This window comes from Corvus brachyrhynchos, unplaced genomic scaffold, assembly GCF_000691975.1.
Source record: "Corvus brachyrhynchos isolate BGI_N302 unplaced genomic scaffold, ASM69197v1 scaffold79, whole genome shotgun sequence".
Classification (NCBI taxonomy): Eukaryota; Metazoa; Chordata; class Aves; order Passeriformes; family Corvidae; genus Corvus; species Corvus brachyrhynchos.
The window spans coordinates 247,811-270,340 of record NW_008240023.1 but is presented as its reverse complement, the minus strand read 5'-3'; the positions used below and the strand labels follow the sequence as shown (position 1 = coordinate 270,340).

The 22,530-nt window shown below is 54.4% G+C and overlaps 1 protein-coding gene across 1 annotated transcript; it reads left to right on the top strand.

Moving 5' to 3' along the window:
* On the top strand, positions 1-18,930 carry LOC103621859 (aryl hydrocarbon receptor; the record flags this gene model as incomplete). Its single annotated transcript, XM_017743358.1, has 10 exons — positions 1-82; positions 9,364-9,470; positions 12,867-12,956; positions 13,778-13,901; positions 14,125-14,255; positions 14,880-15,082; positions 15,167-15,276; positions 15,534-15,675; positions 16,031-17,597; positions 17,741-18,930. Coding segments are annotated over 10 exons (2,712 nt in total), but the record flags the coding sequence as incomplete, so codon positions are not given.
* Between the last annotated feature and the right edge of the window lie 3,600 nt (positions 18,931-22,530).

Sequence of the window (22,530 nt, the reverse complement as noted above, 5' to 3'; positions counted from 1 at the left end):
CCCGACGTGGTGGCCGGGCTGGACAAGCTCTCGGTGCTTCGCCTCAGCGCCGGCTTCCTGCGCGCCAGGAGCTTCTTCGGAGGTAAGGGATGGGCGCCTTTCCACCGCTTCCCCCTCCTCGCCATTCCTGCCGGGATTGTGTGGTGTCCCCCTGCTCCCTAACCGCGGTTCCTGTCCCCTCTCTCTCCAAAACACTTCGTGTGTTTGTTTTCCTCCACAGAGCATTTTCTACTTAAAATGTTTTAGTTTTATGGGGTTTCCCCCACCAAAAGTTTGTTTTCTTTTCCTCCCAGAATCGTGCTGGTTTTCCCCCCCTAGAATTTTTGGGGCTTCCTCCCCAAGTTTCAGGAGTTTTGTATCTTTCCCTCCTCGAATTTTGTGGGATTTTCCCCTCTCACATTTTGGATTTCCTTCCTCGAATTTTGATAGGTTTTCCCCTACTTGACTTTCGAGGGTTTTCCATTCTTGAATGTTTGTGACTCCAACAGCGTCGATTGTTTGGGGGCTTCCCCCTCCCCCCCGAAATTGATTCCCTCCTTCCACCTCGCATTTTGTGAGATTTCCCTCTCCCCCTCCAATTTTGCTGTTGTGGTGGGGTTTTTTTCCCCTTCTCGAATTTTGGCTTCTTCCCCCTCCCTGCCCCTCGAATTTTGGGGCTCTCCCCCACCCGAATTTTTTTTTTCCCCCCTCAACTTTTGGTGGGTTTTTACCTCCTCGGCTTTTGTGTCTTTCCTGTCTTTACCCCCCTGGAATCTTGTTTCCCCCTCCCCCCGAATATTTTGTTCTTTACCCCCTCCCCAGAATTTAGTCCCGTACCCTTCAGAATTTTGGTTCCTTTCCTCTGGAATTACTTTTTCCCTCCTTTCTAACCCACATTTCCTCGCTGTGCCGTCTCCAGCTGCCAGGCTCGGAGGGATCTGGAGTGGTGAAGTTGGTTTTGTTCGTGGGCTCCGCTGAAGAAGGGAATCCCGGTTTCTGCGGGAGGGTGAGGCAGAGCCCTGTGCTGCCCGGTTGGGAAGCTTCCCCACAGAAGGGACTTTTCCTGCTCTGTTACGGCAGGCTCGGTGTGCTGGCAGTGAGCAGTAATTCCCTGTGATGTGCTTGCAGGTTACTCAGCAACCTTTTATTTTTGGGAACCGTTCCTCTGCGCTGTGGTAGTAATTAAGAGGAGCCCTCAGGAGGGCATCGAGGCATCCCTGGATTTGCCTGGTGGAGTAGCAGTGGCTCGAAACTGCTGCGTTTTCAGGTCACAGAAACACCGCGATTTCTCATTGAATACATTAAAATGCTTCCTTTTTCTTTTTTTCCCCTTTTCCACTCTCTTTTAACCCCGCTTAAAGGATTGGCAAGTGGGTGAGCTGGGAAAGGAATGGCCTGGGAGAGTTGCTTGCCTTGCAGCACCAGGAAATTTACTGTTCTGAGATTGCCTCGTTTTTCCTTTTTTTTTTTTTTTCTTTTCCCCCCCCCCGCCTCATTCCATCTGGTTTAATTCCAAGGCACCGATTTCTGTCCGTCGGAGGCTGTGGGATGGATGGGCCCCCCCTCTCTCGGCTTTGAGGCAGGTGTGGCAGGCAAGGAGGAAAGCTTCCTCCTTTCAGATGCAGATAGCGATTGCAGACTGAGCTGAGTCGTTCCTGGTGCTTTAAAACAAAATAACAACTGAAAAGGAATCCTTAAGTGGAGCTCTGGGCAAGGTCAACAACAAAACAATTGATTTTAAGTGTATTTATTTATTTATCTATCTGTCGTCCCTGCTTGAGCACTCCCTGAAAGAAGATCGAGGGAAAGCAAGGACAAAATCTGGGATGTGCTGCCATGGATTGTGAGGAGAAACAGCTGGAGCAGGTCTCAGGTGTTGCCCATGATCGCTGGCAGCAATTCACCCAGCAGGGTTATGCCGGCTGTCCCCAGCCGCAATGAATAAATAATTACTGATTTATTAATTATTAATGGACTTTAATGTTATTTCAGCATCTCGGTTTGCACATAGCTGATGTGTGGGGAAGTTTGTACGGTCTTAAAGGTCTTTGATTTTTATAAAGGTACGTTTTTCCTTGGGACATGAGGATTCTCATACTTTATATAGCCCGAAGTGAAGCTGTCCCTGCTGCCTCTCTGCCTGCCTGCGGGCACAGCTAAAGGCCTGCAGTTCGCTGGCAGGAATCAGAGGCTGTCAGGCTGCTCGGTGTTCTGTTGTTTAGTCTTTGGAGTGGTTTAGAGATCATCAAGTGCCGTCTTTGCTAGGCAGGGTTGTTTACCCAAATAAGCCCTTCCTCAGGCTGATGTGCTGGGCTGGTGACTCTGCTGTGGCTCTGCTGCCAGCCCGGTGCCGGGTGGTGGCTTTCTGCAGCTCTTTGGAGGAGCAAGGGACGAGAGCATCCTGTGTGTGTTCGTCTACTGATTGCACTCAGTTTTTTCCCCTCAGATCTCTCCGGTGTACCAAAGCAGGAGGCAGCTCTGTGCCGGGCGCTTGCCGCGTGTGTTCAGCAGCTCTGGAGGAGGAGGGATCTTAGCCAAGCTCTCCTCGTGATCCGTGGCGGGGTGGAAGAGGCTCCCTTTGTGGTGGAGCAGCACCGCTGTCCTCTGTGAGATTCCTGGGTGCCTTTCCCTTCAGCCACTGCCCGACTTTACAATCCCAAATTCACACCAGTGCTTCCTTACCATGAAAGAGGTGAGCTTAGGAGGGGGAGCAGGATCACGGCAGGGATGGAGACACTGGGAGAGGTGTCCTGCCAGGGAGCTGGACTCGTAAGGTCCATCCTGCTGGAGAAGTGGCACTTACCAGAAGCCAGCACCTGGGCCAGGAGGACCAAAAGGAGCTGAGGCTGGCTTCCAAGCTGAGGGTCCTATCCAAATATCAGTGCCAGTTGATTTAAAGGCTTGTACCTCCTCCTTTCCCATCCAGGTCTCTTCTCCTACGACAGTCCTCCCAAATGCCTTATTTCTTTTCCCCCTTGGTGAACAAGTGTTTTTAATTCTCATTCACCACTCTAACCTTCCTCCCTGCTCTGCTGGAGGCTCTCTCAGCACATGGGGTTCGGTGGAGGTGGCACTGTGCTGCAGGGCACCTCCCTGGCTGTGCCACCACCCCGGGGTGTGCACGACAGGTCACCCCATCTGAGTGCCAGCAGCTTATCCCGTGGTGCCTGGCCGGGCTGCTCCCCTCTAATCCCTCCATGTTCCCCCCCTTGGAGCCAGGGCCCAGCTGACTGCTGGCTGGGGAGGAGGGGTCCCTGTCTCTGCTGCCTCCCTCACCTTCTGGAAAGGGAGAGAGAAGGAAAGATGCTCCACGGGAGGGTTTGCTGTCTTGCTCTGTGTGAGGATTTCTTATCAAAAAAGGAAGATGCCCCAAAGGCACCTTGTCATGTGGCTGTCGGGTACCATCTGTGTAGCTTGGGCCATTTAAACTCCTGGTGGGAGGTCAATTGGCAGATGTCACAATGACCAAGGGCTCACTTTGCACAAGTGTCCCTCGCAGTTTGTTCCTGCAGCGTGCTGGGAAGGTCATCCACGCTGTGCTTCCCATCCTGCAGCAGGCCTGGCCCCTCTGGTGTGTGAGAGGAGCCGCTGCTGGGCGCTCACTTGCCCCTGGGGGCCAGCTGGGTGTCCCCAGAGCGCCCTGTGACTGTCACAGACCTGTGACAGTGATTGACCTGTGGGAGTTCTCTTGATGCTCTGAATCAAGCCTAGGGTTTATGAGCTGTAGGAAAAGGTCGGTCCGTGGTGCCAGGAACTGTGTGTTTGAACCCCACAGCAGTGGGCTAACCCTGCCTTGAAGTGGGAATCCTTGGAAATGAAGACGCATCCTGCCTGGATGTCCGGGCTTGCCAGCAGCCTCTGGGCAGCTCAGGTGCATCTCTGGCTGAGAGGAGAGGGGGGAAACACCCTGGCATGTGTTGTGGCTGTAGAAACTTTTGGCTCCAGAGAGCTCGTTGGCTGCACAGTCTGCAATTGTGGATCAGAGAGTTGTTTTGGGCTCTGTGTGGGTTTGAGCTCTGCGTGGGGCTATTTTATATGGAAGGTTAAGGCTGTGTATGCAAAACTTAAGCAGTTTTTCTCTCCCGTGTATCTTTAAAAGATAACGCTCCTGTGGATGTTGGGGGCTTGGGTATTTTCCCAGAGTCCTCTTAAAGTCGTTGGTGGCTGCTGTAGGATCGATGTGGAGCCTCGGGGCTGAGCCTCGCCCTTTGAACTGTGATATGAATCCAGATTGTTATTGCTGGAGCTGTGATGGCCCAAAAAGTGCCCGAGCTGCAGTCAGGTCAGGCTGGAAAAGTGCTTTTAATTATATAGTTATTACGGACTACGTAACTGTGCCCCTGAAACCTCTGCTTGGGGTGGGGTGTGTGGGACTAACGCTGCTCATCCCTTCCCTGCCTGCCCTCCCTCCTCTGGAGCTGTTTGTCGAGAGCTGCAGAGAGCTGCAGCAGCGGGGAAGCCTAAGGGCTGGCTTAAGAAAAACAAAGCCTTGTCCTGTGATCACTGTGCTCTCTTAATTGCCTAGGTAATGAGCTGAGCTCGGAGGAGCAAATAGAGCTGGAGAAGTCTTGTGACTTCCCTTAGGTGGGCAGTTTTCCTGCTGCCTGCTTGCCTTGCCCAGTGTTTTTCCCCGACTCCCAGGAAAGCAGCTGGTAGGAAGCTGTGGGAGCTTCCTGGGGGCTGCCTGCTCTGCTGCCCACGAGCACCTGGGCTGTCCCAAGGCTCCTGCAAAGGCAGGCAGGGGAGCAGAGCTGGGAAGAAACTCCAGGCTGAGGTTTTGGGCTGGCTGGGATGATCCTTCCTGGTCTAGAGGAAGGTGTCCCTGTCCAGAGTAGGGGAGTGGAACCAGGTGGTGTTTAAGGCCCCTTCCAACCCAAACCATTCTGTGACTGACATTAAAGCTCCCGAGGGAGGAGCAGTGGGAGAGGGAGGGTTCCAACAGCTCCTGATGCTGCAGGAGGAAGGAAAATCTGGCAGGTCCTTGTCATCTTTGTCCTTGTTTAAACCCCTGCACGTGCTTCTCCCTTTGAGACCCGAGTGACACAACCAAAAGCTACACGTAGGCAAGGCCTCCTCGCTTCTGAAAGCGCAATGAGATCTTTTAAGAGGCCATCCATTATTAACCACGAGTGTTCTTGGAAAGTGGGGGTCCACACCATTCAGGCAGGGATAAATAATTCATCTGTTTAATGAAATTTTTGCCAACAGGGAGCTGCGGCAGGTATGAAGTTAAGTAAAACCGCAGTATCCATTATGAATTAACAAATGGGAAGTCAGGAAGCATTTCCCAGTGGCTGGAAAATGGGCTTTGAACAGCACTGACAAGAACCCAACTGATGGTTCAGCAAGGCAGGAAGAAGACGGCTCTGTGGCCTGGCATCAGCATATCTGTGCCCACTGCCCTCACCATTTCCATGGCATTCTCTAAATTTCCAGTATTTTCTCTTACTAGCAGTAAAACGCAGGAAAAAAACAATTTTTAGGGGTTATTTGATGTGGGGGATGTGTACCGAGCAGCAGAGCTACAGGTTCCTCTTCCTGTGAGCACAAGAAAGCTGGAGAAGTGGATGGGAAAGGGAGATCTGGAGATCCACTCGTGGGAGTAGAGACTTTACTGTGCGGTAAGACCAGCTCTTCAGGGGATTGGCACACATGACAGAAAGAGAGAGGTGGATAAAAGGCAGTTTTATTAAGAAATCAATCAATCCTTCCCCCAGAGGGGCTGGTACATGCTGGGGTGTTTGGCAGAAGGCTTGCAGGGAGCACCATTACCAAAATCCTTCTCTCCCTATGACCTGCTCAGACTGACTGTGGCCGTGCAGACGGCCCAGCCCTCTCCTGCAGCTCTTGAAGAGTCAAGATGCAGTTTGGCTTCCTTCTCCTGCATCAATGCCTGGAGCAGGTTTGGGATTGAGTTGTTTCATTTTCCTGCTTCACAGTCAGTGGCTGATGTGAAACTCCGCTCCCACTGGGAGTTTTTGCTTTGTAGAGGGAAGGGGGTGGGAGATATCCCCTCAAAAATGTTAATTCCTGCTTGGTGGTGCAGAGATTTCCCAGGTCTGCAAAGCAGGTTCAGGAGTTCACCAGCAAACCTGGTAGGCAGTGAGGTGTCCCTGCAGCACCACGTGGAGCAGCTTCCCAGGCTGGGTGCCAGGGGAAGCACCTGGAGAGGGAGGGAGGAAACCCACCCCTGGTGGCCCCTCCTGGTGACACCACAGGGTCAGGCAGCAGAGAGCTGGTGAGCACCGAGTGTGAGGGTGACCACGGGGCAGGGAGCTTGTTCCCAGAGATGGGAGGGATTTTCTTCCTTTCAGCTAAAAGGCTTTTTGTGGCCAAATAGCCTGCAGGGCCTGGCAGGAGCTGTTTCTTGGAAGGAATAGCAGGAAAGCTGTGCAGGCCTTGCTGCTCTCAGGTGACCAGCTTCTGTCTCCTCACCTTTTTCCCTCCAGCAGCAAGGGTGATGCTGGTGGCCAGAGGGAGGGAGCCCAGGAAAAGCCACTTCTCTCCTTTACTTCCCCTCTTTTTTTCCTGCAAGTGCCCGTCCCCACTTTTGCAAAGGCTGCACGTGGTCCTGCTGCCCTAGGTGAAGGCGAGTGCTGTGCTGGAAGTGCGTCCCACCTTTCCTGGTGCCGGGATGTGGGATGCACGCAGGAGGGAGGATGTGGCGGTTCCCTGGCTCGTTCTGCTCCGTCAGCCTGATGTGCTGTGACAGTTCTGCTGAATTGCTGACCCCAGGGGCTGCACGGGGCTATTTATGGACACACAAAGCCGGGGGACACCGGGCAGGATGCCAGCCTGGCGTGGCCGCAGCCAAGAGCCCATCATCTTTGGGGATCCTTGGGTGACTGGTGTGGAAAAGGTGCTGTTTGGCAAAGTTCATGGGGAAACCTCCCTGGGAATTCTGATTTATCCCTCACACCCTGGTGGTTGGATCCTGTTTGGTGGCAGGCATCCCCACCGAGGACAGCGGGCTGTCCTCTGCTGTTAACATGTCCATTCTGGCCCTGATGCTGATAGCAAAGCCTATTTTTAGGCAGCAGTTGGGATCAAGATTTCCTTTTGCAGGGGCGATATCAAACCATTAAACCAGAGCCCTGAGCAGAGGGCAGCACCTTTAGCTGCTCTCCTGTCAGCCAGGTTTATTTTTATCTCTCACCTCCAGCACAGCGGGCTGGGAGCTCACGGAGTAGGACTGGAGACCTTTAATAATTCATAGCTCCCACATTTTGCTCCCAGCAATCGGAAAAGCGAGTTGCTGGGAGAGCGCTGGCACAAACCTGCTCCATCCACCCCACAGGGCCCTGCCTGGGTGCTCTGGCTGCTCTCCTGCTGCTCTGCCTGATGGCCTGTCCATCTCCGAGGTTTTGTGCAGGCTCCAACCTGGACAGGTGACCCTGGGTGGTCCCTTGGGGTGGGGAAGAGTGAGGCCACAGCAGCCTGTGCATGTCCACCCCAGCTCGCTTGGGCCTGACCCACAGTTGTACAAACACGTGCTGTAACCTCAGGCCTGATGTCAGCCCATCCCTGGCCAAACAGCTCCTGAAATTGTCTGGTCAGGCTGAGCTCAGGGAATTCCCCAGAGCTCCCAGAAGCAGCGGCATTGCTGCTGCATCAGGTGTTTTCTCTAAGTATTAGAACCAGGACATGCTTTGCTTTTGGTTACAGAGTTTGTGTCCTGTGCCTGGTGGAAGAACTTTGTCCCCAAACCCTGGCTCTGGAACATCCATGTTTTGCAGCATCTGAGATCCTTCAGGACCGGCTCCATGTGGATGGAGGAGCTGAGTTTCAGCAGCTGCTTTGGCAGAGCAGAGCCTGTTACAGAGCCTGGTTTTGTTTGTGTGCTGGTGGCTGTTGCCTTCTGACTCGCTGTCCAGTTGCTTCCAGGGTCCACTCGATGCTGCCATCACCTCTGAGCCTGGCAGCCCTGCAGCACATGCAGCCCAGGAGCTGGGAAAGGCAGATCCAAGAGAGCTTTTGCTCCCTCTGTGCACTGGCATGCTGGTGCACTGGTGCCTCACACCTTTCCCCCTGGGTCCCGGTGGGAGCAGCTGGTTCACCAGAGGCCAAATGCTGTCCTTGGTCCTCGTGGTGCTGGCAGGAGGCTTCCCAGCTTTCCTGCATGGGAAATGCATGTCATGCAGAGGTGTGTTGTCATCTTACCCTTTAATTCTTAGCCACACCAAAACATCCCCAGGATTTATTCTCTTGGGGAATACCGAGCAAAATTTACGGGCGCATCCTTCAGTTCAGCTGAGTGACAGATTCCCTCGTGCATGTGGGTTGTGCATCGACCGCTGGCAGATCTCGGGTGCCTGTGTCTGGATCCATGTGTTTTCTGTGTTGTTTTTCTCCCACTGTGAGCTGTGGCTTGCCTTAATTTGGTTGAGTAAACCCACTGTGTTGCTGAACTGTAACGAGACATCACTGGCTGAGCTGTATCCTTCAAAATGGCATGTTCCTGATCCTGGAAGAGTGGGATTTGCTGCAGTGCCTCCTGTGTAGGGCAGAGTCCTGCTGCTGTTGGCCAGCATGTGCCCAGGTGGTCAGGAAGGCCGTGATGTGGCCACAAGGCCAGGGCAGTGACTGTCCCCTGTGCTGGGCATTGCTGAGGCTGCACCTTGAATGCTGTGTTCAGTTTTGGCCCCTCATAACAACAAAGACATTGAGGGGCTGGAGTGTGTCCAGGGAAGGGAACAGAGCTGGGGAAAGGTCTGGAGCACAAATCTGATGAGGAACAGCTGGGGGGGCTCATCCTGGAGAAAAGGAGGCTCGGGGGGGACCTTCTGGCTCTGCACAACTCCCTGACAGGAGGGAGCTGGGCTCTGCTTCTAGGGATCGAGGGACAGGACAAGAGGAAATGGCCTCAAGTTGTCCCAGGGTGGGTTTAGTTTGGGTATTAGGAAAAATTTCTTCTCAAAAGAAGTCAGGCATTGGACCAGGCTGCCCAGGGCAGTGGTGGATTCACTGTCCCAGGAGGTGTTCAGAAGACCTGTGGATGTGGCACTTGGGGACATGGGCTCATGGTGGGCTTGGCAGTGCTGGGGGAATAGTTGGGCTCAATCCTGGCATTTTTTCCCATCTTTAACAGTTCCATAATCCTGTGATTCTGATGCCTACCTGCTTTAAGGATCCCTGGCTCTAACTGCTTTTTACCTGTAGGTTGTTAAAAGTGGGGCAGAAGGAGTGGGGGGAAAAAAACAAAACTCCAGACCAAAGCAGTTGAGGGGTGGGGAAACACCCTGTTAAAATCGACTCTTGTGAGGGGCAAAGCAAAGGGCTGTCGCTGCGTGGTGGCTTCCCTGCATTGTCCAGCTCTGCAGCATTCCAGCTGCTGTGGCAGTGTGTTCCTGCAGCACTGATATCCCCTCCCTTTCTTTGGTGCAGTTGCCCTGAAGAATCCTAGTGCCAAAGAGGCCCAGAGGGACGGAGACTGTGCCCCCGGACCAGCTCCGGGCTCGGCAGCGGTGCCTGAGGGTGAGCTGCTCCTACAGGTTAGTGCTCCTCACAAATGCCTTCGAAGGATGTTCCTCTTGTCCCCCTTCCAGCTCCTTTCAGTTTTACCCCAGAACCAGGCTGTTGTGTTGCTGATAGCAGGTGATCTGTGATTTCATGTGGCGTAGCTCGCTGTGCTTCTCACTGGGCAGAGGTTTAAGACCTCCAAAGGTCCCTGGGGCAGAAACTGTGTTGCTTCTCCCCTACTTTTCCCATTATTCCTGGAAAAAACTGCTATCTGTATATAGTCCATCCCCTACTTTTCCCATTATTCCTGGAAAAAACTATCTGTATATAGTCCGTATGTAGGGAACATCTTGCTGCATTTCTGAGCGTGGAGATTGATCTCTTCTGCTTCTGCACTCTCATGTGTGAGTGTATCAGAGGTGTAATGTGGGAACCAAACTGAGCAAGGTGTTTGAGCACAGTTCTCAACATGGGCACTCTGGTCCTCGCTCAAGGACATTGTCCAAACACTGGTGAAAACAGGGAAGAAAACATCCTGGAAGTCTTCCCTGATTTTGAGGAGGCAATGTGTGACACTGAGCACACAGGTGCTGAGGAACCATGTGCTTCTCCCTTAAACACAGGGTAGGTGGGTGTATCCCAGGAGCTCTGATTTTCCCAAGTGGGCTCCTTTGGCCATGCTGGAGACAGGGCTGGTGGTGCTGCAGCTGCCATGGTTTATTCAGAGATGCCAGGAGGTCACCTTCTGTCCCCAAACTGTGCACAGTGAATGGGAAGTGGTAAGGCTCTGGCAACATGAGGTCCTGCAAGGACGCAGGTCTGCTGTCCCTGCCTGGCACCCGGGCACGGGCTGTGGCACCATCCCCTGCCTGCCTGGCCATCCTCCAGCACAGGCTGAGCGTGCTGGGCAGCCCCAGCTCCTGTCCAAATGCTCACTCAGCATGAAGTGTAATTACTGTCCTGCCTGAGGGCTGAGGAGTTCTGTGTCTGGTGAGAGAAGTGCCAAAGCCAGCCCAGTTAATAACCAAACAAATGGGGGTTTCCCTCAGGATATAACAAAACTGCTCAGCAGGGCTTGCTGGGGGTTGATGTCCTGCTTGTCAGCCCCTCCCATAGTTGGGTACCATCCTTTTAGAGGTACCAAAGTGGGTCTTAAAAGCTGGTTCAGCTCTCTCAGGGCTCATCTCATCTCTGTGACCCTGGATGTGGCTGGAGCTCAGAATCTGCCTCCGTGCCCCCAAGGAAACATTCCCACATACTTATAAACATACTTCCACCTGGTCTGTCACCTCTGATGGCCGAGCTTCCTTTGTCTCTTGGTCCACTCTGATTCTTCCCCTCTCCTCCTCCTGAAGCTGCTCAAAGGGTTAAAGTGCATTTGGCAGCACTAATTAACCTCTGCAGCGGATTCCCACACACTGAGATCAAGCCCAGTAAATAGAGAGAGCGTTTGTGCCTGGAATAAAGGGAAGGGAAGGGGGGAGAAACTCTGACCTGGACAATGAAGCGGGAGTTGGCAGCAACAATAGCTGGACTTGGCTGAGACTGCACGCCAGGCCCTAATTAGTGCTGGTGTCTGTACATTATGAAGTGGGGGAAGCAGGCCAGGGCTGGCTACTGTGGCTTCCCTGCCAGGTTGGTGTGGTACAGGATGGTTTGGGCTCTGAAAAGCCCTAGGGCCCACACTGCAGGAGCCTTGCCTTCCAGAGGGGTCCTGCTGCCAGGGTATCCCCATGGGGATCTGCTGCCCTTAGGGAGGTGTGGCCATGTGGTGGTGTCAGGGCAGTGAAAGCTCTTCAGCTTCTGGGAGGGTAAACCAATGATTTTCATGGGCTTTCACTGCCTTTGCTCTTAGGCAGCGCCATGGGCTTGAAGGTGTCTGCTGGGTGACTCTCAGGATTTTCAGAGCTGGGAAGCTGAGCCAGAGTGATGTCTGCCAGCTGGGCTCAGGGAACACTGCTGTGGGCCTGCTCTCAGCCCTGGCAGTGGGGTGGCAAGGTCTCCAAAGCCCTGGGCTCTGTGCCACAGAGGCTTGCAAGGGTTGGTGCTGTGCCTGCAGCACTTGAGGATGCTTGCCTGGACCCTGCCAGTGCCTATGTTAGCAGTGTTCTGCTGCCTGTCAGCTCCTGCCTGCTGCCAGCGAGCAGGGATGGAAAGCCAGGGCTCCTGGAAAGCAGCTGCGTTCCCAGACTGGTAGGGAAGCTCCTCTGCCCCTTCTAGTCTTCTCCAGGTGTAAAGGACACTGTCAGCCAGCACCCTGGTCCCTTCTCCTGTATCCTGTCCTGCCAGCTTGGGGCTTTTAGCTCAGGGAAAACACCCAAATTACTTCCCAATGTATTCAACTGGTAGGAATGAGCCTCTTGAGGAAGACAGAAGCTCTGATCAGCTCAGCCCATTCCTGCCAGGAAGCCTGGTGCTCCCTTGAATATTGACTTTGCAGTCCTGGAGCTTGAGAAGTGGGTGGAAGGGCCTGTGAGATGTGGAAGTGTGTAACATTAAAAATGCAATGAAAACTTCAGATTGATGGCTGCATTTGCTCTTCTCTGTGGGGAGGCCTTGGGGCTTCCAACCCGTGTGGGCAAAGCAGCTTTGGGTGTTTGTTTTGTAAAAGCAGAGCACAGCATTCAGCCCTGGGGGGTGTGGGGTGTGCATGAGCCAGGGAGGGCTCTGGAGGAAGTGATCTCAGAGGTGGTGAACTTAGAGGGATTCTCCAGCCTAAATCATTCTGTTATGTATTGGCTGAAAGCAGCATGTACTCTGGGGTCACCCACAGATTCTGTGGTTTCCCTCCAAGTTCAGGCACCAGCCTCAGCCTGAATTCCCTGCTGCTTTGGAGGAAATTGGCTTGTTGGAAATCAGATGGTTTTTGCTGGGATTTCAAATCCAAACCCTTATGCTTCAGCTTTTGGCCTTTCCATTTCCACTGGTTAAGGCCCTTTCAACACTGGCCACCTTGAGGAGGGAGCGGGCGGCAGAGACAGCACCTTCCTTGGCCTTGCTCCTTGCCCATGGACAGTCCAGGCACACTGTGGTCCTTCTCCAGGCCACTCCTCTGGCACCTGGGGTGGCCACACATGGCTGCCAAGGCCCTCAAGGCTCATTTCCACCAGAATGGACCGGCTCCTGATGATGTCCACTTTCATCCTGCAAGCAGTTTGGAGGTTTTTGTCTGCTCCCTGCACAGGATGAGGACACATGTCCAAAGCGGAGTCTGAGTGAATGCTCCCAGGATGGAAGCACAGTTTTCCATCAGTCTGGATTAGGATAGCCTCGGGCAGCTGTATGGAAGAGCTGCATGACCTCAGAGAGTCCATCTGTGGTGGCTCGGCTGCCTGCTAGCTGGGCCAGCCAGGCTTTGGGTGACCAGTGTCCTGCTGGAAAAGTGATGTGAGCGTGGCCTGCACCTGCTGATGTCCTCTCTCCCACAGGCACTCAATGGCTTCGTGCTGGTGGTGACAGCAGAAGGGCTGATATTTTACTCCTCGCATACAATCCAGGACTATCTGGGATTTCATCAGGTCGGTGCGACTCTGAGTTGCTGCGGGGAGTCGATTTTTCCTTGCTGGTGGAGAATAGCCCCACATTGCCTGCAGGGAGGAGGCCCTGCAGGGATCACAGGGCCTCAGGGGGCTGTCTGGGGCTTTTCCTTGGCCTTGGGAATTTGGACCCCAGATGCCAAACATGGTCACTGGTGGGTGACAACGGGCTTCATCAGCCCATGGATACTTCCCAGGAGCCACACTGATGTGCCTTCATGGGGTTCATGGCTGTGGTGAGATGTCTGGGGTTCCTTGCCCTGCTTGCCTTGGGCACCCAGGTAACCTGGAAGGCACTAGATCAGATTGGCAGGGAAGTGGGACTTGCCTGCAGTCCTTCAGCTGCTGTGGTTTGGTGTCACCCACACACAGCTGGCTGTCCCCAGCACCTGGGGTAGGTGAGAACTGTCCACCTGGGCGCAGGGTGTAGGTCCCAGGGCATTGTTCTTTTGGGAATAGTGTAGGGATGGAGTGGCCTTGCTGCTGTTTTGTTCCCAAATCAGTGTTTTCATCTCATCTCTTAAGTCAGAACTAGGATTTTGAGTTATGGGGATGTCTCAGGGAAACTGCATTGGCTCTTTAGGATTGGGGGGAGCAGGGCAGGCCCAACATGGGCCTTAGAGCCAGATGTGCTGTCTGCTTCCACCAGCATCAGTTCTGGGGGAAAGTTTCCAACCTCACTTAGGCAGGACCCATTTGAGCACCAGGGAAACTGGGTAGGATAAAACCAGCTGGGGCTGTGGGACACGAGAGCTGGCACTGGGGACAGGCTGCAGAGCTCACAGGCGGTGTTTCCCCTCTAGACAGAGGTCATGCACCAGAGCATCTTCGAGCTGATCCACACTGAGGACCAGCCGGAATTCAGGCGCAACCTCCACTGGGCCCTCGACCCACCACGCGCTCCCGAGGGTGAGCCTTCTCCAGAAGGTAAGGGCAGGCTGGCCAGCTCTCCAGGGCTGCTGGCAGCCCAGCTCCCTGTCACCACCTGCACCCATGTGGCTCAGGCCATGGCTTCATCCCAGTGTTGCGGCTTTTCCCCAGTTTCTGTGGCTGTGCTGGGCAAGCTGCTGCAGTGCCCAGTGCTGGGGACCTCCAACCCTCACTGGGGTGAATCCTGGCTTGATCCTCTCTCAGTGCCTCTCTTCCACAGTGGGGAAGAGTCTTGGCTCTTCTGCTGTCATCTACAAGCCGGATCAACTGCCCCCAGAGAACTCCTCCTTCCTGGAGAGGAGCTTTGTGTGCCGCTTTCGCTGCCTCCTGGATAATTCCTCCGGCTTCCTGGTGAGTACAGACCCTCCACAGCAGGAAAGGGGTAGGCTCACCACAGGGGTTCATGCCACCACTGGAACAACCGCCTGGAAAGACCCAGTGCTCCTTCTGCTACGAGCAGCACCTGCCTGTCTCAGCAAGGAGACTTTTTCCCTGTTTTTCATGGGTTCAGCCTGTACCTACAGCCTCTCTCTCCCTGTGGGTTTTGTTCCTCTCTTCTCAGAAATGCTGAAGCTGGAACAAAAGTGCTTTTCCTCCACGTGTGTTGCTTGGCTTTTCTGTTAAAAGCATGTCTTAAGATCAAGTAGGTGGTGTTCATCCCCCCTCCTCTCTGCACTGGAGAGCACAGGGTGCCCAGAGCAGCTGTGGCTGCCCCTGGATCCCTGGCAGTGTCCAAGGCCAGGTTGGACAGGGCTTGGAGCAACCTGGGACAGTGGAAGGTGTCCCTCCCGTGGCAGGGGGATTGGAACAAGATGATCCTTAAGGTCCATTCCAAATCCAAGCCATGCTGTGATTTGATGATTTTATTTACACCAGCTCTGCAGACAGACATCTTGCTTTCTGTGCAGCTCTCCTCCTTCTCTTCCCTCTCCATCCACTTTTCTGCATGACACTGAGCTTTTCTTCTCTTCCCAGGCTTTAAACCTTCAAGGCAGGCTGAAATTCCTTCATGGGCAGAACAAAAGGTCTGCAGATGGCTCTGCCCTGCCCCCCCAGCTCGCTCTGTTCGCCATCTCCACGCCCCTGCAGCCCCCGTCCATCCTGCAGATCCAAACCAAGAACATGATCTTCAGGACAAAGCACAAGCTGGACTTCACGCCCTTGGCGTGTGATCCCAAGTAAGCAGCAGAGTTTCCAGTGCTCCATTCCAGACATCCCTCCCTGGTCGTGCCTCTGAACTGGGTGTGCTCTGTCTCTCACAGGGGGAAGATTGTCCTGGGCTACACCGAGGCGGAGCTGCGGATGTGTGGCACCGGGTACCAGTTTGTCCACGCTGCTGACACGCTGTACTGTGCTGAGAACCACGTCAGGAGTAAGAGTCTCCTCTCCTCCCTGGTCACTTGTGCTGATGGGTGTGCTGGGACTGGGACAGCTCTGTCAAGCCTAGCGGCTCTTTCCCCGCAGGATGCTTTGCTGTGCGGCTGCTGTCACGGCGGGCAGCTCGGGGAGGAGCGTAGTGAGGGGTGTTCAGTTGGGTTCTGTCCCCTGTGCGTGCCAGCCGTGCTCCCGCCGTTCCCAGCTGGGAAGGGCGGTGTGCCGTGGTACAGCCCTCGCGCTTCCTCCCGGCAGTGATGAGGACGGGGGAGAGCGGCCTGACGGTGTTCCGGCTGCTGACCAAGGAGAACCGCTGGAAGTGGGTGCAGGCCAACGCGCGGCTCGTCTACAAGAACGGCGAACCCGAGTACATCGTGGTCACGCAGAGACCCCTCGTGTACGTGCCGGGCTGGGATGGGGTCAGCCTGCCTTTTTCCGTGCCTCTGGGATGTCCTGAGCAGGGCAGGATGTTGGATTTGTCATTGCTGCTTGTGCCTTTTAAAGGAGCAGCCGTGGGATGCTGCGGTTGGTGCTGTTCAGCCACATCCCCCTCTGCAAGGCCACCCCACAAGTACGGGGTGATGCCTGGTTGTGCTGCAGATGGGTGCTCTGGGTGTGTATTGGTGTGTGAATGCATGCTGGCTGTAGCAATGGGGCTGTGGCTTGAGGGGTCACAACTGCCTGTCACAGAAGCACTTTGTGGGGTGGGTTTGTGCACGTGTCAGCCACGGTGTCTTCTTCCTGCCCTGCAGAGATGAAGAAGGAGGAGAGCACCTTCGGAAACGGTCCATGCATCTTCCCTTTACCTTTGCTACGGGAGAGGCGCTCCTGTACCAAAGCGCCCACCCTCTCCCGGGCTTCCCTGATCCTTTCCAGAGCAAAGGGAAACCCGGCAAGTGCAGGAAGCCCTCCTGCAGCCGTGGAGGGCGCTCCCAGAAGAACGGCGCTGACCCCAGGTCTCTGCTGGGCACTGTGATGCGGCAGGACAAGGCAGTGTACGCCTCCCACCCGGCTCTCACTCCCAGCCCTTCCCTCAGCAGCACTTCCCACCTCGGGAGTGTGTCCTTGCCAGGTGCAGGAAGGAATGCCTGGAGTATGGGCACTGCTCCAGTTTCCTCCAGGGGGAACAGCCTCAAAGAGAAGCTGCTGGATTTGCAGCAGGAAGACCCTCTCTTGGCCACTCTGGACTCGCTCTCAATTAAGAGTGACGAGAGCTGTTCCAACAACGAGCTTTTCACTGCTCTGGAGGGCCTGGGCTTGAACGCTGAGGACCTGGAGCTCCTGCTGCTGGATGAGAAAATGGTGATGGTCAATATGGACCCAGACCACCCATCCCTGAACAACAGCCTGGTCAGCAACCAGGTTCTCTCCTACATCCCCTGCCCTCTGGTGAAGGAGCACGAGGGAGGGCAGCAGGTCTGTCCCCTGCCAGGCACGTCCCCCAGCCCACAGGGAGGCACTGCCCCATGCCACACGACGAACAAGGACTCGAGGTACTGCCTGGCACAGCGTGCAGGGCGGCCCTGCACTGCCCCGGGCCAGCCCCCTGTCCCGCTGTGGGATCAGCCCCTCAGTGCTGTGCCAGGGCTGCTTCTGGAGCTGGCTGAGCAGGAAGAGCCGTCCAGTGGCTCCCAGTGGAGACCAGCTGGGGAGAAGGCTCTGCTCCGCTTCCTCCAGCCAGCGCCGAGCACCCCATGGGACAAGGCCCCCAGCTCAGCCCCGGGAACCCCCTGCCTGCAGGGGCCGCCCGGGGCCCAGCAGCTGCAGGGTGGCTTCCCAGCCGTGCAGCCCCTCCAAGGGGATGCCCACCAGTCCTTCTCCCTGCCCAGCCAGCGCCAGGCCCGCGTGGCACTGCCCAGCCGGTCAGAGCGCTGTCACTTGCTGGTGAACGGGGTGTGTGGCCATGGCCCCGGCTCCCCTCCACGCCCCAGCCCGTGGCAGGACTATGTCTCCCCACTCCTGGGGTCTCCAGCTCAGCCTGGCTCTTACGGCCTCAGCCATGACTTGATGTCCCAGCAGCAGGGCTGTTGGGGCCCCAGGCCCAGCATGCCCCCACAGCACTTTATCCTGAAGGGATCCTGCGGCGTGGGAGCTGCAGGCACTGGGGACTCCTGGGAAGAGGTGGCTCCATACCCCCATTTTTTTCCCTCTTCCTGCCAGCTTATTCCTGAAAAGCAGCTGAGCCCTTTTCCCTCTGTGCCCCAGCACCCTTTCCCCAGCTCAGCTGCAGGGCACTTTGGGAGCATCAGCAGCCCTCTGGACACTCTGAATTCCTGTGGAACACGCACCTCTGCACTGAGCCAGGAGGGCAGGCACAGGGTAAGGGCCTTTTTCCCCTCTGGGGTTCAGTGTTCTCTGTGCTGGGAATGTGCCCAGCCAGTCCTAATAGCCCCCTGCAAAATGCCTCACCACTGTTCTCTCTCTTCTCTCTCTCTCTCTCTCTCTCTCTCCCCCCCCCCTAGCCCCACAGCAGCTGTGGTTTGCCCAGCTCTCCCAGGGGATTGCCCCAAGAGCACCCGGTGCTGGGGGGAAGCCTGGCACTGCCCTGCCAGCCTCAGCCCCGGGCAGAAGTGCTGCCAGATCCCCCTCACGCCTCCAGGGGAGACTTCTGTCTGTAGAAGAGTCTGGAATGGACAAAGCAGGACTGTTCCCTGGGGAAGGAGCTCCCTTCAAGCTGCAGATAACAAACCTTCCCCACTGCTGTGCACATCCTGCTGGTGCTATTGATGGTGGTTGCTTTGGCTCGCCTGGGGGTTTGGGCCCTTTTCTCACCTTCCCACCATTCTGCTCCGTGTGCTGTTCCTGTGGAGGTGTCCCTGGCCTGGGGAGGGACAGCAGCAGGGCAGGCTGACACATTTCCCAGGGCACTGGAGCAAGCTGAGCTGTGGTTGCAGGTCAGCCCATGAGTGCAACCAAAGCTTTGCATTTATGTGCACAATCCAACACGGATGCAAGATTGATGTGCCCAAAAGAAAGAGACAGAAAAGGTTTTTACCTCTGGTATTTAAATTTCCTGCCATCCCAGCCAGGCACCTGTGTATGTGGCCACGTTGTACAGATTTTGCCTGTTTTATAAGGAAAATGAGCCCTGTGTTGTGTTCTCGTGTTGCTCTGGTCCTTCCCCACCCCAGCTTTCCCTGTGTCCCAGGTGTTCCCACTGTTTGGGTTAGAGCTCCTGTAGCAAGCACCCTGGGCTTTGCTGTACTGTACAAGATATGCCCAGGTTGGCTGCTAAGCTGGTTTTCTCTGGGTGCTGGCCTCTCAGGTACCTTCAAGCTTCCAAGTCTCAAAGTTTTCAGTTAAAAACCAGAAATTTCAGTAAGTAAAGAAAATAAGTATAATGCTACTTAATTGTAAGTAAGTACTGAGAGAGTGATGTTTTCCCACAGGAAAAAATCCCCTATATGTGTGTATATAACATGAGCTGACAGATTTATTTTTATGCCAGTCCAGTGGAGGGAAAAACAACCTCTTGCCATCCCAAAGCAGCATCCTGTGGACTGGGATGCAGAGGTTGTTTAAAAGATCAGAAACACAGTGACCCTTCAAGAAACCTGACAAAGCTCATCCTTCCTCCTGCTTGCCCAGCTTTGGATTCATGTGAATTCCTACTGGTTTTGTTTCAATAAATGGTTTTGGAGTTCCTCCCTGATGTCCCCTTGGCTGGTTGTGTCTGTGTCTCTTCCCAATCTGGAGCATGCCATGGTTTGCTGGCTGCAGCGCTGGAGCCCAGGCCTTGCTACTGGTGACCTGGGTTGGAAGGGATCCTAAGGAGCACGTGGAGCCTTTGGGATGCACACAATCCATCTGCCAGCTCCTGCCATGGATGCTTGAAAGGAACTGGGAAATTTGACAGAGAAGGGTGAGTGTATTAAAAAGATGTACAATATTTTTATATAATAACAATATATAATAATAACTATTACATGTATACAAAGTTACATGTAGATATATTGAGATATATAATATATGTATTTATAAAGTGTCTATATATAGTTTCTACTGTGTAATAGAAAACATCTTTTAGGACAAATTACCTGATTCTTTTCCCTTGCACTGTCATTTTTCAACCTGGAAATTAGAAAAAACCACAGGTTTGTCTTTTCTGAATGCTGAGTTTTTCAGCATTCCCACCCCTACCCAGCACCTGCTTTTCCTTAGCAAAGCAAGGCGGTTTTGTAACACTTTTGATGGAGATCTGCTGGGAGCATTTGATCTTTAATAGCTTCTGTACCCTACTCTGCTTTTTCCTCCCTGTTCTTTCAGAGGAGCTGGCTCTGGGCAACACCACCTGTGACAAGGGTGATGGAGGGACAGCACCAGAGCATCCCTGGGGGCTGCAGGTCGGTGACTTCCAAAGCTCCGTTGGGTCCCAGACGCTGAGCACAACCTGCCCGCTGCCAGACTTCCTCCTCGTGCCAGCTCCTGGATGTGTGGGCAGCTGTTCCACGAGCAGCTGCCTTGATGGGCTCCTCCTCTTCCATGCCACACATCTCCACAGCACCACGAGCTTCCCCGCAGCCTGGTGACCTCGGGAGGCCTGCGCCCTCCTGGCTGTGTCACCAGGGCGCCGTGCTCAGTGAGCACAGCGTGGATTTGTCCAGCATTGTGTCTGTGAGGTCTGTGGGGCACAAGCCATGGTTTCTGTGGAGGGAGGTGCCCTCTGCTCCCAAAGTAGGCCAGCACATCCATAATTCATGCCCATCCTCACGCCAGCTGCTGCCTGGCCTCCCCTGGGCCTCATGGCATTGATTTTTGGCACATGGGGCTGGCCCAGGGAGCTGGGCTGGAGGAAGACTTCCTGCTGCAGCAAGGGAGAAAGCTCTGTTCATCATCCCAGCATCTGCAGCCTGCCCTGAGCTGCGGTGGTGTAAAAGGGGAGTTGGGCAGCTGTGCTCTGGTTTGCACATCTGGAGGGAGCATAGTCCCATGGGGCATACTGATTCCCAGGAGCTGGATGAGGCCGAGGAAGGTGTGAGGAAAGGGTGCGGAGAAATACAGAACCATAGAATATCCTGAGTTGGAAGGATCACTGAGCTCCTGGCCCTGCACAGGACAGCTCCGAGAATCCCACGGTGTGCTTGGGTTTGGGGGTGCTTGTGTAGCTCTAAGCTCAGGAAAGGGCAGGAAGAGCTGTGGAGCTCCTTGCAGCAGGGTAAGGTGCGCATACGGAGGAGAGCGGAGGGCATTTATTTGTTTGCCTCTTTCTCCTTTCCCTTCCTGCCTGCTGTTTTCCCAAATGGCAGCCAGAAGAAGGTCCTGTGAGACACAGCAAAAAGGAGTTCTTGTCCTGAGCCAGCTGGGAGAGGTGACATCTGATACTGGCTGCATCCCTGAGGCTGAAAGCACCAGTCCCCAGCTGGCATCACGGAGGCTGAGATGTCTCTCAGGGCAGCAGAGAGCAAGGTAAATATTTCTGTGGCAGCTCAGCCCGGTGTTTGCCCACACCACCTACGTGCACCATCCATTATAGATGGGGGCAGGAGCCATGGGCAGTAGAGCAGAACACGCTGTGATGGCTCCTGCATTAAATAGAGATGAAGGAGGACGTGGGGAGGTGGTGTTTGTTCACACCCAGCCTGTGTCCTCTGTGCTGGCTGCTGCTCAGTGCCAGAGCCGTGCTGAGCTCCTGCTGTGGGCAGGGGAAAGCCCACCAGGAGATTGGTGCTGCAGCCTGGCTGGGGGTACCCGGGACAGCAGGTGTGGAGTTAACCAGTGTGTTCCTGGAGAACAGCTGAGACACCTTTCACCTTGCTTTAAATTATTAAGAAGCCAATTTGGACAAATCATAAAGTCTCTTAATAGGGGGCAGTTCAAAACATCAGCATTGGAACTCCCCCTGCCGAGCTGAGTGGCCAGCCGTCTACACAACCTTCTGTGCCCATGGCTTTCAAGTATAAAGGACTTAGGATAGCAGTCAGCTGCCCCAAAAAATATATTTGTGTATCTTTCTGATAGGTCCAAAGACTTTCCAAGCCTGGCTGGGAAGATCTAAAGAGTGATGGAGCACATCAGCCATCAGCCTGGAAGGAAGGACCTGCTCATAGCTAAGAGGTACTTTGGAATAATAGAGTTGTTGCTATTATCATCATCCTCATCATTATTATTTTACCTGGACCTAGGAAAGTTTGAGATGGATGGGCTGAAACTTTCTGTATTGTTTGATAAATGTTTGATAAATACTTTCTGTATTGTTTGATAAAACAAAAAATAATCTCAAATCTATTGTGAAATCTCAGAATCACAGAATGGTTTGGGTTGGAACCTTAAAGCTCATCCTGCTCCCCCCTCCCTGCCATGGGCAGGGACACCTTCCACTATCCCAGGGTGCTCCTAGCCCTGTTCAACCTGGCCTTGGACACTTGCAGGGATCCAGGGGCAGCCACAGCTTCTCTGGGCACTCTGTGCCAGGGCCTGCCCACCCTCCCAGGGAACAATTCCTTCCCAGTATCTCTGGTGCTGGAGTCACCTGTGCCTCGTCCCTGGAATGCTGTTTGCTGGCTCCAGCCACGTATCCCTGTCCCTGACCCTTCTCCTGACACGGGGGCTGTTGCTTTGCAGCTGTGAGGACTCCTGCCCTTGCTCACAGATGTGCCATTGTTATTACATTGCTGATGGCTCCCAGATGTCTTTCTGTGGAGCAGAGATGTGTTCCAGGGCTGTTTGGTGTCATGGTGTCCCATCTCTGCCTTGAATTTCGCCATCCTCCCCAGTCCTTAATTCCCCTTTTCCTGGCCAGCTGTGGCTGCTAAACCCTCAAGTGGTTGCTAAACCCTCAAATGCATCTAGGAGGATTTCCAAGCTGAGCAGGTGGACCAAGTGTCACACCTACCTTGCACAGTGCTCTGTACTCATGCTGGGTTCCAGCCACAGCTGTTGCAGCCATCTCTGGTGGGTCTGGCTCTCCAGAGGAGGAAATGTCTTTTTCAAGCTTGCCCAAGAACAGTTTGCACCTCTGAGCTTGCTGCCTCCTCTCAGGATGTTTCATGCCAGAAACCCCCTTGGCCTGAGTTTGAAATATCTTCAGCACTAAAATTCCCAGCCCAGGCTGATGGTGGCCTGGCCACACATGGGGAAGGGAGCTCTCTGGGGAGAAGAAAACCCATTTCCACCTTGGCCCTCTGCACAGTCAATAGCTGGGATTACTCTGCAGAGAGCAGAGCCTGGCAGCGAAGGATCAGACAAACAAGCAGTGTGAGTTCTGCACACAGTGGAGGAGCTCAGAGGTGGCTTGAGCTGCATGTCCATCTCG